The sequence below is a fragment of the Carassius gibelio genome, chromosome B10 (genome assembly GCF_023724105.1).
Source record: "Carassius gibelio isolate Cgi1373 ecotype wild population from Czech Republic chromosome B10, carGib1.2-hapl.c, whole genome shotgun sequence".
Classification (NCBI taxonomy): domain Eukaryota; kingdom Metazoa; phylum Chordata; class Actinopteri; order Cypriniformes; family Cyprinidae; genus Carassius; species Carassius gibelio.
The window spans coordinates 23,782,300-23,798,287 of record NC_068405.1 but is presented as its reverse complement, the minus strand read 5'-3'; the positions used below and the strand labels follow the sequence as shown (position 1 = coordinate 23,798,287).

The window sequence follows — 15,988 nt, the reverse complement described above, 5'->3', positions numbered from 1 at the left end:
TCACTCAGAGGGGGATGTCAGCGGAATTCCATTCCACTAGAAGAGAGGAAAAACTGCCACAATCCACATTACATGCGACCTCCACGCTAGCTCCACTGAGTCCATCTCCAGCAGTCTCCAAACATTTGGATGAACTAGTTTTCACAGACAATCTGACGAGTCCCGGCTGACTAGCTTTTGTTTTTCCAAAACACTTAGTACTGAAAAAGACACCATCTCTAAACTGTAGAAGAATTTGGTGTAGAAGATTGCAGAGGAGCATGCAGGCACCGAGGGTTCCTCTGTGTGCAGCTTTATTTGCTCTGTGCTGGATTTTGACATTGGTTATCAATGAAGAGTTGGTTAATGCTGCCAAGCCCAACCAGAGAACAAGAAGCATCCAACTGAGCCAAAACAGTGGGATTCATTCAAATTCAAAAAGAGAAGATCTACAGGATGGATTTGCAGAAGACACTCAGATGGATGAACCTGGAGAAGAGGAAATGGTTGAAAAACAAAAACCGAAGGGTAAAAAGACACCTGAGGAGCTATTAGCTGGTGAGTTGTTTTATAAAATGCTGAACATTTAGTAGAATAAGACATTTAGACTGTATTTGGTGAGGATTTTGGTGGATGCAGCCCAGTTTCATGCAGGAGAAGAAGGCTGTGCTTTGTCATGATGACAAATAACTGGCTTAACCAAAAGCTTCGCTGGCTCCTTTGAGGTTATGCAACATTTTTTTAGTGAAACCATGACTGGTCAGTCCACTGACATACTTTATGCTGCTGTTTTTTTCTTCTTCTTTTTGTCTTTCATCTGGAAAAAAAAACTGTGATGAAGGGGGCATGTGGGAAAGAAATTACAGTTTTGGGCTAGGAAAGGGTTGAATGAGAATCACAGATGGTTTTTGAAAACATTACGGGCCTTGAATACGAAAACAAACCTTCTACAGGCTTCTCTGTCCTGTGAGGTTTGGGAAACACAGACAGGAAGAGAGACGGAGCCGACATTTGGTTTGAATTGAAACACTCGCTTAAATCTGATCTGTTTGAGACAGCAGTGTGTGTGTGTGTGTGTGTGTGTGTGTGTGTGTGACAGCTCTCCTTCAGTCGCATGGCCTGAAAATCATCAACAAAAGGAAGTTACACAGCATCCTGAGGGAGTTATAATTGCTCTTTTATAGCTCGGAAGATCTCAATCATCTTGCATTGAAGTATCAACTTTGTCTCTCATGATTCTCCCAAACTTTCTGAGCCAATTTGCTGTAAAATGAATGTGGAGCATTATTGAGACACTAACAAATTACTGCATGTTTTCCTTAAAAGAAAAAGCATAAAGTCTCAATTTTCAGTATTTAATTACATTGCATGTCTAGAAAAAACATTTTAAATATAGTAAAAAGATCTTTCGACAACTCTGTGCTGACAGTAAGCATTTAAACATAAGCTTGTGTAGTAATTCATCCACGCTGAGCAGTGATTTATTTATTTTTCCAATGGTCTGGATTTAATCAGATAGTATTTCAAGCTTTGCTTTCTCCGTCAGAGTGTTTTCAGAAGTTTATGACAACTGTAAAACTTTCTAAAAGCTTTGATTTGTTAAATGTGAACAACTATGTTTGACATAATTCCAATATGTCAGTGTGACTTCTTCATGTGAAGATAAAACACCATCTGTACAAAAGAAAAGCACCAGGTAAGAGTTTAGTTGTTTTTGTTTACATTTTTGGGGAGTGTATCAGAGTATCCGTTTTATGGAAAAGCATCATATCTTTTAACATGCATTCACAGATAAAGACAAATATAGCTGAAACATTGTCCCTTTTTGTTTGTAAGCAGGACTTTTCGTTAGAGCCTTTATGCATGTAATTCATTAATTCTTGGACAGTTTTCTGTGATTTAAGGGTATAGAAAAACAACCCAAACTTGCATGACAGTGGTTATCATTTCCTCATTTATTGTCTAGCCAAGGCAAAGAAGGCGGCTGAGAAGGAAGCCAAAGCTAAGAAACCGAAGCCCACCAAAAAACCCAAACCCCCAAAACCAACAAAGAAACCCAAGCCACCAAAGCCCACCAAGAAACCCAAGCCTCCAAAACCCACCAAAAAGCCAAAAGCACCAAAGCCCACCACAACACCAATGACTAAAACAACTAAACCAACCAGAAAGCCAACCATGGAGGAAGAGGAGGAGAAACTGATGCGGGAGCTGGGATGGGACACGTGTATGTGTACACAACCTTCAACACATTATTATTTTAAAGTAAATGCTATTGTGGTCTTTAAAAGTCTTTAAATACAGTCTCTGTGCTCAGTATTTCCAACAGATCCAAAGGAAACAGAGACTGAGAAACCCATTGGCCCAGATCATGGTATGACAACAAATACAACACAACACACCTACAATTAAAACCTTCTGAGCTAATTTTAGATCTTGAAATCTTTGGAGCTGTTTGAAAACTCAGAATGAGAGTGGGTCTAATTATAAGTCACTGGCTGACGGACTTCCTGAGGAGTGTAAACATTATTAAAAAAAAATCCCACACACTTACATTAAAGAAGGACTTGAGTCCAGATCTTGAGCGTGGAGAAGAAACCACATAGAAATCATGAGCATAATGCATACTTTACCTTTAATTTCATATGGCCTCAATTAGACAGGATGTAAAAATTGAATTAGTAGTCTTGGGTTGTTGTGTACAGAGCACATTAAGGCTGGAATATATTACATGACTTTTACACTAGGTATACACTTAGTGTACACTTTGTAGATGCTTGCAAAGGAAAAACAAAACCTAAAAATAATGTGTTGTAAAAATCACCCCAAAATATAAAACACGTATGACCTCTCTCAATTGGATGGAATTAAATCTGTACATACAAATATTGTATTCCAGCCTTTTAGCTGCCTTTTCTGATCAAAACACTGCTATTCACACTTTGTCTCTGGTTTCTTTGGTATTTAACCTACAGTAGACGTCCACAGCAAGAAAGACGCATTTACACCGCCTACAATCAAAGAGCACGATCCGGATTACTGGGACGCCCGACGTATGTTTGCAGCAGCATACACACACTCCTAAAAAGTTTCTTTACTAGCAAATTTGGCTTCACGAGGAAAATCCATTGAACTTTTCCAATGTACTTAACCATGTCAAAGTCCCTTTAAGACAAGTCATATCACTAGGCGGCCATCTTTGAAACACCTCTCAAATGGGGAAACATCAAATTCTCCAAAACTTTTCACTAAGCTTACAATAAAATTTCATGTTTGAAACCACCAAAGAAATCTGAAAACAACTGTGCCATAAATGTTGTAATTTTAGCTCAAACAGAGTAATAAAAAGCTTATTTCTCTGGTTAGATCAGTGAGTATATATCTATGCTGAGTATCCTTATGCATCAGAGAAAGTGCGCGGCCATCTTTAAAAATCTAGTCTTTGAACTTGCATTTTTGCAGTAGCTCTATATAGCCTCACTGTTTAATAGTAATTAGTTGGTGAGGTGGATTTACTTACTATAAACCTTTTACACATTTCTCAGCAGCGGTAGTCGGCATAGTTGGTCAAAGTTTGAGGGCAGTAAATGGGAGAGTACCGCATTTTTTGCATTCCCATTTGCTCAAACAGCAAAAGGAAAACAATTGAGAGAGCAGTCAGAAAAGAAAACAATGTTTTACTTTGATGCAAAGGTGATATGATACAAGGTATAGTGTTATACATATACATACATGTTTAAAAAAAAATCTAAAAGTCTGAAAATACCAATAATTGGCTTATTAACTATTATCATCTGACAGATGAAGTTCCAGAACCCGACCTCATCCATAAAGTCAAGAAGCCGGCTAGCACTGATGACCCAAGTATATATTTACCTATCCCAGGTAATTAAGCACCAATTTACACCAGAAAAGTCTGGGAAAGACGACACTTGTAGAAAAAAAACAAAAAACGGCCATGTAACAAAACACTCAGTGTGGAGTTCTGCACCCATAAACATCACTCACATTTTATTCAGACAAAATTTTTAAACTGATTTTACATGCAATTTAATTTATGCACTAAGGTGAAAATGCAAAAAGGAACTGCAATGCAAATAAATAACATGTTGTATTCTCTTTCAATCACATTTGTCAAATATATTATTTTTTTTCCTATCTAGAGGAATCTACTAGCACTCCTCGAACAGTTGCCCCTTGGTATGAGGAATATGATTATTCTGACTGTACGTTGGCACCATTTCAACTTTTCTATGAAATCTGCTTAAATCTGTCATTTCGAATGCTTAGTATATTTTATCCTAATTTGCTTCTTTCTGAAAATTTAGTGGCAGCAAAGAAGCTGGAGGAAGAGCTGGAAAAAGCAAGAAAGGCCAAAGAGGAGAAAGGTGTGTAAATCAGTTTAATGTTTGTTCAAATGAAAGCGAATCTGCTTTTATTGCATGTGTGCTGTAGGTTGTGGCTTGTTTTTGGGTGGTCTGCAGTAAATGAGATGTAGTGAAAAATGCCTTTTGATTTATTCATTAGAAAGTATTTAGCTGTCCGGTTAGTATTTTTGTTAAAGATTTACTTTGGCAAAACAATTAATAAATAAATAAATAAATTCAGCAATGCATGACTTTGTTTCTTTAAGCAATATATATATATATATATATATATATATATATATATATATATATATATATATATATATATATATATATATACACACACACACACACTTATTTTTGGCGAAATCCCATATGTTCTTAATTCATTGATAATTATAAGCAGGATATATTCATAAAAAGATGGAAAATGATTAAATAATCATAAATTACAAACTAATCGAGTTCAGTTTTTTAATGCACATTTACCTTTCTTTATTTTCAGTGTTTTTTTTTTGTTTTTTTTGTTTTTTGCACTGAAGAAAATAGTTTGCTTTTTATTTTACCATATTTAGCTCTCTAAAGCAACAGTGCTAGAACTGACTGAAATTATTTGATTTACAATTAAACTTGTTTTTCTTACCCATTGGCAGTTATTTGACAGATATTTCTTGTTTTTTTTCACGGAAAAACTGGAGACAAATACATGTTTTTTGCTGGCATTTATTGAATAGATTTACTATGAAATGAGGCTAAAAACGACCAACTATTTCGAGTCTCAGTCTCTCCATTCCCTTACACAGCGGAAAAACTACGGAAGATGTGGGAAGAGGAGGAGGAGGAGAAGAGAAAGCAGATGGTTCCTCATGCAGAGCCAAAGAGTGAGTATTTCTGGAAAACAGCCACAAAACATATTATAATCAGAGCAGAAACACACGGCCTCTTTAGAGAAGAGGATTTTTGTGAGCACAGACTTGGTATTCTGTGAGTTTAGTGAACAAACTCTGAGCCCAAGGCAGAGCTGACATGTTCTTCCCACGCAAAGGTTTAGGTTTCCAGCTGGAGTTCAGCCTTTTGGACTCAGACTAAAACCACTGCTGGCTCCAGCTTCAGCCTTTGTTCAGCACAACTGGTTTCCTCTGTAAAAAATGAAAGACAGTCAGTGTCTAAAATACAGCTGTCAGTGCTCCAATCACCGAAAGAATGAGACTATTTCCTGTCTTTCAGAGTGTCCTCCTCTTGGCATGGAGTCTCATCGAGTGGAGGATGATCAGATTATGGCATCTTCTATGTCTCATCATGGATATTCGGCTCTGAGAGGACGTCTGAACATGCAGGTACTTAAACAGTCATACCATGTTATAGTTTTACAATTATCCAGATGTTGCATATTGATAACAGCTGTGCCAAAAAAAAAAAATGCTTTGTTTGTATCTTTATGATTTAACGCCATGCGAGCTACGAAGGTTTTTAAATGTGTTCTTAGATAAAAATTCTAAAACTAGATCTGGCCATAAAAAAAACTTTTCATAAAGTCAACAGAAAAATAAAGAGTAAAGCAGCACTGTGTTCTGTGTTCAAAATGAGCACAATGTTTATAATGGTAACTTATTTATAATAATACATTTTATTAAAATTCTAGAGCACCAAAAGCTACATAGTGCTGATTTAAACAATTACAATCCATCAAAATATGCTTCAAAGATAATTAATTGTGGCAAAAAGAACATAAAGGAGGATATTTTCCCGCCAACAGAAATCTATGGGTTAGTCTGAAATATTATATTCGACAAGAAAAGTGTAGACAATATGAATTGAATAAGATTATGAACATTTTACACCAACTACAAGATTGATTTTTTATAGTTTGTTTGTTTTACATTTATAATTGAATTTCATCAATTAAAAAAATAAGAGCAAATATGCTTAAAAATACTCCAATGCTTTATCTTGTTCTAGTACAACCTATAATTAAAATTAAGATATATTTATCTGAGAAATAAAAATGATTTATCAAACTAAAATAATAAACAGGATTATTTAATATTTTAAACCCAAAACAGATTACTTCCAAACTGACTAGAGCAGCTAAGTATAAGACATATTGAGCTTTGGTGCTCATATGAGCAATGCATGCTTAAGTCTGGCTTGCATCATTTTCTAATCTCCCCTCTTCATAACTTGAGGGAATATCTGTATATGAATGCATGAAAAAGACTAGATTTTGAAGTGATCCCGTTTCCAGAGTTCAGCTGATGAGGATGATGTCTACGGCGGAGCGTGGTGTGCTGATACAGAAGAGAAGGAGCACTGGTTTCAGGTGAACGCACATCGAGAGGTTGAGTTCACCGGCGTCATCACGCAGGGCAGGAGCTCCGATACACAGTAAGACATCATTTAAAACATTTGGACTCTTTCTGATCACAGGAAAGAAAATGAGACGCCTAACTTGCAAACCATTCTCTCTTTTAGTGATGACTTCGTGTCGTCGTATTTCGTGGCCTTCAGTAACGACAGTCGTGATTGGACGGTGCTTCATGATGGTTATGCTGAGTGGGTCAGTTCACACATACTTCATGTTAAAACAGCATAAATCTACAGAGGTGGACAAAATGATAAGAACACTAGTATTTCCAGCAGCTAAAAATGGTTTAATGTCAGTTATTTCTATCTTTTGCTGTAGTGTGTCAGTAGGACATATCAGATTGCATTTCCAAACATTCATTTTTCCATTAATTGGAATAATACAGCAAGATTTGAGTTTGCTTCACATACAGATCTGATCTGATTATCATCAGTCTGTCTGGAGTGACATGAAGAAAAACAAACTGAGACTCAATCCAGAAGAACTGTGCAAACATCTCCAAGATGCTTAAAAAAAAAACATCCTGCAAAGCTACAGTGCTGTTAAAAGTTTAGACACTTGTGTAAAAATGCTGTAGGATGAGGATGCTGTCAAACTAATGTCATAAATGGATTTTCTTTATCAGTTAACTTCTGTTTACTAAATTATTTTAACATTTGGTGTGAGCATCCTTTGCGTTTAAAGCAGCTTTTAGCGCATCGTTTTTCAGGATGTTTTCTTGAAGCATCTTGGAGATGTTGCCACAGTTCTTCTGGATTGAGTCTGTTCTGTTTCTTCATCTTATTACAGACATATTGATGATGATCAGACCAGATCTCTGAGTGAAGCAAACAAAAATCTCACTGGATTATTACAATTAATGGAAAAAATGAATGTTTGGAAATGCAATCTGATATTTCCTACTGACACACTACAGCAAAAGATAGAAATAACTGACTTAACACTATTGCTTTAGCTGGAGAAAATACTAGTGTTCTAATCATTTTGGCCACCTCTGTATATTATAATCAAACATCATGCATCCAAATTACATTTTGACTTGTTTTAATACTTGGTTTTTGCCAAATTCTGTTGTTGTTTTTATTCTACAGCTCTTTTATGGGAATGTGGATAAAGACACTCCAGTAATGACCGAGTTCTCATATCCAGTTGTGGCGCGTTACATCCGTATCCTCCCGCAGAGCTGGAACGGCAGTCTGTGTATGAGGCTGGAGGTGCTCGGCTGCCCATTACCCAGTAAGCACTGCAGCTCTCACCTTAGTCTGACAGAGTACTCATTAGTTTGATATAATGCTACAAAATACATTTATATGATATCAATCCTAATTATGAGATAAAAAGTCATAATTACGAGGTCTAAATTATGGCATACTAAATCATGAATTTAAAAGTCTGAACTGACATACTTCTGAAATAAAATGTAAATTCTGAGACAGTCATAATTATGGAATAAAAGTCATAATTATGAGATAAATGTCATAATTATGTGATAAAGTCATAATTAAGAGATAAAAAGTCATACATACAATATAAAAGGTCTAAATTATGTGGTAAAAAGTCATAATTATAAGATAAAAAGTCATACAAGATAAAAGGTCCAAATTATGTGATAAAAAAGTCATAATTATGAGATAAAAAGTCATAAATATGTGATAAAAAAAATCATAATTAAGAGATAAAAGGTCTAAATTATGGAATACTTTATCATTAATTAAAAAGTCTAAACTGACATAGACATAATTCTGAGATAAAATGTAAGTTCTGAGACAATCATAATTATGAGATTATGAGTCATAATTAAAAGATAAAAAGGTCATAATTACAAGATAAAAGGTCTAAATTATAGAATACTAAATCATGAATTACAAAAAGTCTAAACTGACATACTAAATCATAAATTTGAGATAAAAAGTCATGATTATGAGATAAACTGAAATTACATACTAAATCATGATTATGAAATAAAGCTCAGTTAAAAAGTTAAAACTGTAATACAAAGTATAAATTATGGCATACTAAATCATAATTCTGAGATAATTTTAAATGACATACTAAATCATAATTCTGATATAAAAGCCAAAATTATGAGTTTAAAATACATTATTGTGATAAACGTTCTAAATAACGACATTCTAATTCATGAGTAAAAACGTCTAAATTGACGAACTAAATCATAATTATGAGCAGTGTTGTGATAGTTACTAAGAAATAGTAACTAGTTACAGCTACTAGTTACTTAATTCAAAAAGTAACTCAATTACTTTGTTGATTACTTACACCAAAAAGTAATGCATTACTGTTAAAAGTAACTTTTTTAAAGAACTTTCTTTAATGTTCCCATTAATGCGCTTTTATGCGTTAATCTCATAATATTGATTCATCATGATCAGAATTTTTGACATTTTATTAATAATGTCATTTATTTATTTACAATAATTTTATACTTTAAATGCCAGAATTGTTATGTTTTATTTTCTAATTAAAACATTTTAATGTCATGATTATGATGTTTCAGCGTATTAGTTTTTCTATGGGTCTCTATATCCAAGTCATATAAAAAAATTGATATGTCATTTTTAAATACATTTGTAATCATATTTTTGTCACATAAGTCTAATAGCTCAAATGATTTTCTCTTTCCAGCTAGTTATCCAACCGAGAACGATGTTCCACCGACAGATGATCTCGATTACAGGCATCACAACTACAAAGAGATGAGACAGGTGAGACTTTAACAGCCACACAGCTATTTTCAAGGTCACTGGGGTCAACGCTGAGGTTCAGAAACACGTCAAAACATGTCCATGCGTGAAGTTTGAACTCTATCTTCTGAATCTTTTTTGTGGTCTTGTTGAAAAGCTGCTATCCTGCGAGAGTTTTCATGTAAATGTGTATGTATATAAACAGATGATGAAGATGATCAACGAAGAATGTCCCAACATCACCAGAATATACAACATTGGAAAAAGCTCTCAAGGGCTGAAGATGTACGCAATGGAAATCTCAGACAACCCTGGAGAACACGAGACAGGTAGTTTCCAAGAGGGCTACATCAATAAACAAAACCAAAAACTGTTACTCTAAATAAAATGAGTGTCCTTTAAATTTCTTATTAGTCTAGAATGAGAGCAAAAATGCTTCTATTTTACAGTTTTCTAATTCAATAATAAAAACATTTTGTCCATGTCCCTGGAGCACAAAACCAGTTTTAAGTCTCGGGTATATTTGTAGCAATAGTCAACAATGCATTGCATGGGTCAAAATAGATTTTTCTTTTATGACAAATCATTAGGATATTAAGTAAAGATCATGTACCATTAAGATAATTTGTAAATATCCTACTGTAAATATGTAAAAACTTAATTTATGCATTGCTAAGAACTTCATTTGAACAACTTTAAAGGTGATTTTTTTTCAACCAAAATACTGTCAGAGCCTAACAAACCATAGACCAATGGAAAGCTTAATTTATTCAGCTTTCAGATTATGCATATTGAAATACGTACCCTTATGATGGTTTTGTGGTCTAGTGCCATATATTTAGTTTAACAATTCAAGTTAAAAGTTCCCATGTTTTCAATGTGGTTTCAACCTTTTTCAACCTCATTGTGTACAAATACAGTTGTTTACAAAATGTTAGTTTGCTAAGTTTTATTTCAATTTAAACTAACCTTGTTTTTAAAAGGTGAGCCCGAATTCCGTTACACAGCAGGGCTTCATGGGAACGAAGTTCTGGGCAGGGAACTTTTGTTGCTCTTGATGCAGTTCCTCTGTAAGGAATACAATGATGACAATCCACGAGTCCACCGCCTTGTGGAGAGCGCACGCATCCATCTAGTGCCCTCGCTGAACCCTGATGCTTATGAGCTGGCCTATGAGATGGTGAGACAAACTTTTCAAACAAACATTCCCTGTTCTCCACCCATGCATTTCTCTTTATCATGCGAGTATTTATTTGGGCGGATGCTTGTTTGTCTAGGGCTCTGAGATGGGGAACTGGGCTTTGGGCCACTGGACAGAGGAGGGATATGATATTTTCCAGAACTTCCCAGACCTAAACAGTATTCTGTGGGGTGCGGAGGACAGGGGATGGGTGCCACGGGTCATTCCCAATCACCACATTCCCATTCCTGAGAATTTTCTCAATGGCTCTGTGAGTAAAATGTTTTAAGGAGTTATGTTGTATGGAGCCAATAAAGGGACATGGTTATGAAAAGTAATAATAAGATGGGAGGAAAAATATGCATTCTCTTGCAAAAGTATTGCCTTGTCCTTGATTACTTTGACTTGCAAAACTTTTGCAAGGGAAATAATTCATTTGAGGTGGTCGGAAAACATATTTAATTGCTTCTGTAGACAAATGAACGCAGTTTCCCAGAGGAACACAAATGTTATGGAGGCAAAAACAGAGTTTTTTGTAAGTAAATACAACGTTTTTGGGTGAACGCAATGGTTTTTTTGAGAGAACGCAAACATTTTGCAAGTGAAAGCAGATGTTTTGCGAATTAACGCAAAGTTTCTTGGGGAACGCAATAGTTTGGTAACAGAACGAAAATGTTTTGGAGGAAAAAGAAAATGTGTCTTGAGCAAATGCAACGTTTTTGTGGGAACACAATAGTTTTGCAAGATACGCAAATGTTTTGGAGGTTAAAGCAGATGTTTTGTAAATTAACGCAAAACTTTTCAGTGAACATAATATTTTGCAAATGAATGCAAAAGCAATAAAAATACCCCCCCCCCCAATCTTATATTTTTTTTCTCACCGTCTCCCAATATCTAAACATGCAAAATATTTTAACTTACTTACACAAGATGTATTTACATTTAAGAGTGAAGTTTATGCTAAAAAACAAGAACAAAAAAAATGCCAATTGGGTAAGAAAAACTGTCTTAGCATATTATTTTCTATATTATCAAATGTATATTGCTGTAAATATGTTTGGATACTTTAGCTGGAAACCAAACCTTGATACAATTATTCATAACGAAAACTAATATTGAACAGAACTCAAAATATTATTCATAATCATGATCTGGAGGCAGCGTGTCAGTACTTTTGAGTTTCAGAGTTTCATTTACTTAACAAATCTAAACTCTAGGTCGCTGCTGAAACTAAAGCAATCATCAGTTGGATGGAGAGGACGCCGTTTGTTTTGGGCGCTAATCTTCAGGGCGGAGAGAAGCTCGTCACGTACCCCTTTGACATGCAGCGTCCACCGCGGGCCACAGACGACAGAGGAGGTCAGTCGGTGCACGAGTACCAGCACATGAACGAAGAAACCTGGGCCAGGATTCAGCGACAGAACGAGGGCGCTCTCCGCGAAACGGCGGATGAAAACCTGTTCCGTTGGCTCGCGATGACGTACGCGCACAGCCACCTGACCATGACGGAAAACCAGCGCGGCTCCTGTCACACGGATGACGTCACGGGAGGCCAGGGCATCATCAACCGCGCCAGCTGGAAGCCGGTTGTGGGCAGTATGTGATGATAAGAAGTTTAACCGTATAGTTTTCTTTCTTTCTTTTTTTCTCCTCTTCAAAAAATACATTTATATATTTTTTTCCGTTTAACAGAGCATTTTATACAATTAAGAATATTAATTTTCCCGTTCCACCCATGAAAACCCTTACCGCCAAAATAATTAAACAAACAAACAAGCAAAAAATTACAAAATCAATAATAAGAATAAACAATTTTAAAAGAATTCAAATTAAAAAAAAGAAAAACTTTGCAATATTGTACACATTTACAGATGGATAATGCCATTGTAGAAATAATAAAAATAAATAATAAATAAATTAGCGCTGTCAAATGATTAATCGCGATTAATCGCATCCAAAATAATGTTTTTTGTGTACGTACTATATTCATGTGTACTGTGTTTATTTATTATGTGCATATAAATACAAACATACAGTGATATTTACATGTATATACATTTATATTTTATAGTGTATAAAATACATTTAATATATAAACGTAGCATATTTTTCTTAAATATATACAAGCGTGTTTGTATTTAAATGCACATAATAAAAACACAGTACAGACTCATAATGTCGACAAAAACTTACAATTAATAGCGATTAATCGTTTGACAGCATTAAAATAAATACACAGATAATAATACAATTCAATACTCTAAACATACATAAATATAAAACCAATCAACACTGGTGATCACAATTAAATCTCCACAAATCTCTTTGTAATGATCAGTTTAGGGGGAGAGTCTTCATCTTTTTAGAAATATGTTATCATAGGTCTCAGAACTGTGTAAATGCAACGAAAAAAAGTCCATTAAACATGCACTAAAACAATTTTTACAAGCCAATTACAAATGTAGATAGCACCACTAATTATAAAACACTGTGCTATTATAATTCCTTTGTAGGTCTGCAGAAATATTTATTGCATTGACATAGAAAACTAATTTTTTTCTATAAATAAAATGACAAAATATCCTCTCATCTTTCACAATTTCAGTTTTCTGTGTTGCTTTAGGCATGAATGACTTCAGCTATCTTCACACCAACTGCTTTGAGATTTCCATCTTTCTTGGGTGTGATAAGTTTCCTCATGAAAGCGAATTGGCATCGGAGTGGGAAAACAACCGAGAGGCTCTTCTGGCTTTCATTGAGCAGGTTATAAAACACATACACATCAGATCTCTTTGTGGCATAGTGGCTGAAGCCATAAGGTGGACGGATGCAGAATTTATATTTCCAGATAAAATGTACATTTTAAAACAGCGACAAAGCTTTAAAAACGGTTGATCATTTGACCCACAGGTGCATCGAGGCATTAAAGGAGTTGTGAGAGACGTCGATGGGAATCTTCTAGCAAATGCCACGGTGTCAGTGGAAGGAATCAAACATGATGTCAAAACAGGTAACCAATTCATATTAAAGCCTGTTTTTTCACCATAAAATAAAAAAATTTGCAATTCGCAATTTCGCAATTCTGTCTTTTTTTTCCCCTCTGAATTTGCGAGTTTGCATCTTGACTTAATTTCTCACAATTCTGACTTTTTTGTGTGCTGCCAAACGATTAATCGCAATTAATTGCATCCAAAATAAAAGTTTTTACTTACATAATATATCTGTGTGTACTGTGCATATATATTATGTATATATAAACACACACATACAGTATATATTTCAAAAATATTTACATGTATATATTTATATTCATAGAATTTATATTATATATATATATATATATATATATATATATATATATATATATATATATATATATATATATATATATATATATATACATATATATATTTAATATATAAGCATAGCTTTTTTATTAAATATGTACATGAATGTGTGTGTATTTATATACAGTAAACATAATCACTATATACTATGTGAACAAAAACTTGTATTTTGGATTAATTGTGATTAATCATTTCACACCACTACTTTTTTATATTATATTATTTCATTTTATATCATATCGTTTTATTCTTTATTCTTTTTATTCTTTTTATTATTCGTATATATTTATTTTTAAATTTCGACAAAAAACTTAGACAAATTATATCCAAACTTTTATTTCTATTTCAAATTTATTGTCACAATTTTGAATTACCTTCTCAAAAAACTTTTTCTTTAACCTGTTAATTGTCACTCACATTTTTGAACATAGGCATGATCCAAACCTAAATTTTTATAATGCATTACTGAAAACATTTTGTAAGATGATTCTGATTTACCATTTTCATTGTAATGCAATGTTTAAACTTAAAATGGGTTTCAAAGGATGCATTTTGAGATTTAAAGTTTTCAAGTGATATATAATTTCTGATGATTTCTAAAGTGTGATAGAGAAAAAGGCAACAAAGAAGACTTTTTTTTGACAAAGGTCAGAACTCCTGTTATGATGTAGGCTATAAATTATATTATTAAATTTGCTATAAATTAATCTATTCCTTTTCCTACATGATTTTTTTTACGAAAAAAGATTGGTAAAATATCTATTTAGGAGTCTTAGACCTTTCCAGCGATATATAGTTTGTCATGATTAGATTAGGATTTAATTGTAATATGGTGAAGAAAAAGTTGGGGACCCACAGAGGGGCCAGGTGGCAGTTAACAGGTTAAATTGCAAGTTTGTAGGAGAATTGACTTTCAAATTTATTATTTGATGTATTGTATTATTATTTGTCAGTGGTTCTTTGATGTGGCATATTTTTGTTTAGTATGGTATATTAATCCAAACTTCTTCTTTTTTTATAGCTGCCACTGGCGATTACTGGCGGCTTCTCAACCCGGGCGAGTATCGTGTTACTGCAAGAGCTGATGGTTATTCTTCTCAGACTCGTCTTTGCATTGTGGGATATGATGCTAATGCAACACCCTGCAGCTTCACTCTGACCAAATCCAACTGGGCTCGAATTCAACAAATCATGGCCCAGGGGAGGAAGAGGCCAAGACTGATTGCCAACACCCCTGTGAACCCCAACAACCGTGTCAACGTGGAGAGCACAGGGGCCGCTGAGGTCCCCCAGAATGAACGTCTGCGCCGTCTGCGACTGATGCGCATGCGGAAGCTGCGTATGGAGAGGATGAAAGCCAGCACAACCACAGAGATGACCACAACAACGACGACTCCGACAACCACACTTCCACCCACCACAACAGAAACCTCAACTATAGACACCTGGTTTGACCAGTGGTTTGATGTGGACAGCGCACCAACTCAGGATTATAACTTTGAGTACAGAATAGATGAAGATTAGAGAAGGATTGTATGGAAATGTGTGGAATATTGCCCCTTTAAGCTTAAAGCATTCAGGCTCTTACATTACAGATCACGCTCTCTGTGGAACACAGTAAAAAAGACAGAAATATCATTCTTATTTAATTCAGGGGGTCTTTTGTGAGTGATCACGAGAATGAAGCATTACTATTGAATGATGGCAAAAAATTTGCTTTTTCTGAGCTGTCTTCAAATAACATGCTTGTTTGTGTACACAAATATTATAATGTGCACATGTTTTCTAATAAAAAGTCTCAATATATCATTGTGTTATTGACTCACTTATGCACAATCAGTATTTATATATACAAATATAGCTCAATGGTAGAACATTGCGTTAGCAGTGCAAAAGGTTGTGGGTTTGATTCCCAGGGAACACATTATATATATAACATATAGCCTGAATAAGTAAGTCACTTTGGTTAAAAGCATCTGATAAATGTAAAAAATAAATTAATTTGATGTTTGTTTGTTTTTTTTTTTTTTACATATTTTTATATAATATAT

General features: G+C 34.5%; 1 protein-coding gene and 1 long non-coding RNA gene across 2 annotated transcripts; one reads left to right on the top strand and one right to left on the bottom strand.

The window, feature by feature from the left end:
* Positions 1-15,743, top strand: aebp1a (AE binding protein 1a). Its single transcript, XM_052568103.1, has 20 exons — positions 1-537; positions 1,946-2,203; positions 2,294-2,350; positions 2,952-3,029; positions 3,778-3,861; positions 4,140-4,202; positions 4,305-4,364; positions 5,147-5,224; positions 5,571-5,680; positions 6,589-6,728; positions 6,816-6,900; positions 7,800-7,944; positions 9,352-9,431; positions 9,616-9,739; positions 10,394-10,590; positions 10,688-10,861; positions 11,808-12,186; positions 13,214-13,353; positions 13,501-13,600; positions 14,959-15,743. Exons 1-20 carry the CDS (start codon positions 261-263, stop codon positions 15,459-15,461), a joined length of 3,132 nt encoding a protein of 1,043 aa, XP_052424063.1. The 5' UTR covers positions 1-260; the 3' UTR covers positions 15,462-15,743.
* Positions 5,049-12,053, bottom strand: LOC127966828 (uncharacterized). The gene is made up of 3 exons (XR_008155707.1): positions 11,904-12,053; positions 10,380-10,580; positions 5,049-5,482 (listed from the first exon to the last, which is right to left on the bottom strand). It is a non-coding gene; the product is annotated as an uncharacterized LOC127966828 (long non-coding RNA).
* Positions 15,744-15,988: the final 245 nt, after the last annotated feature.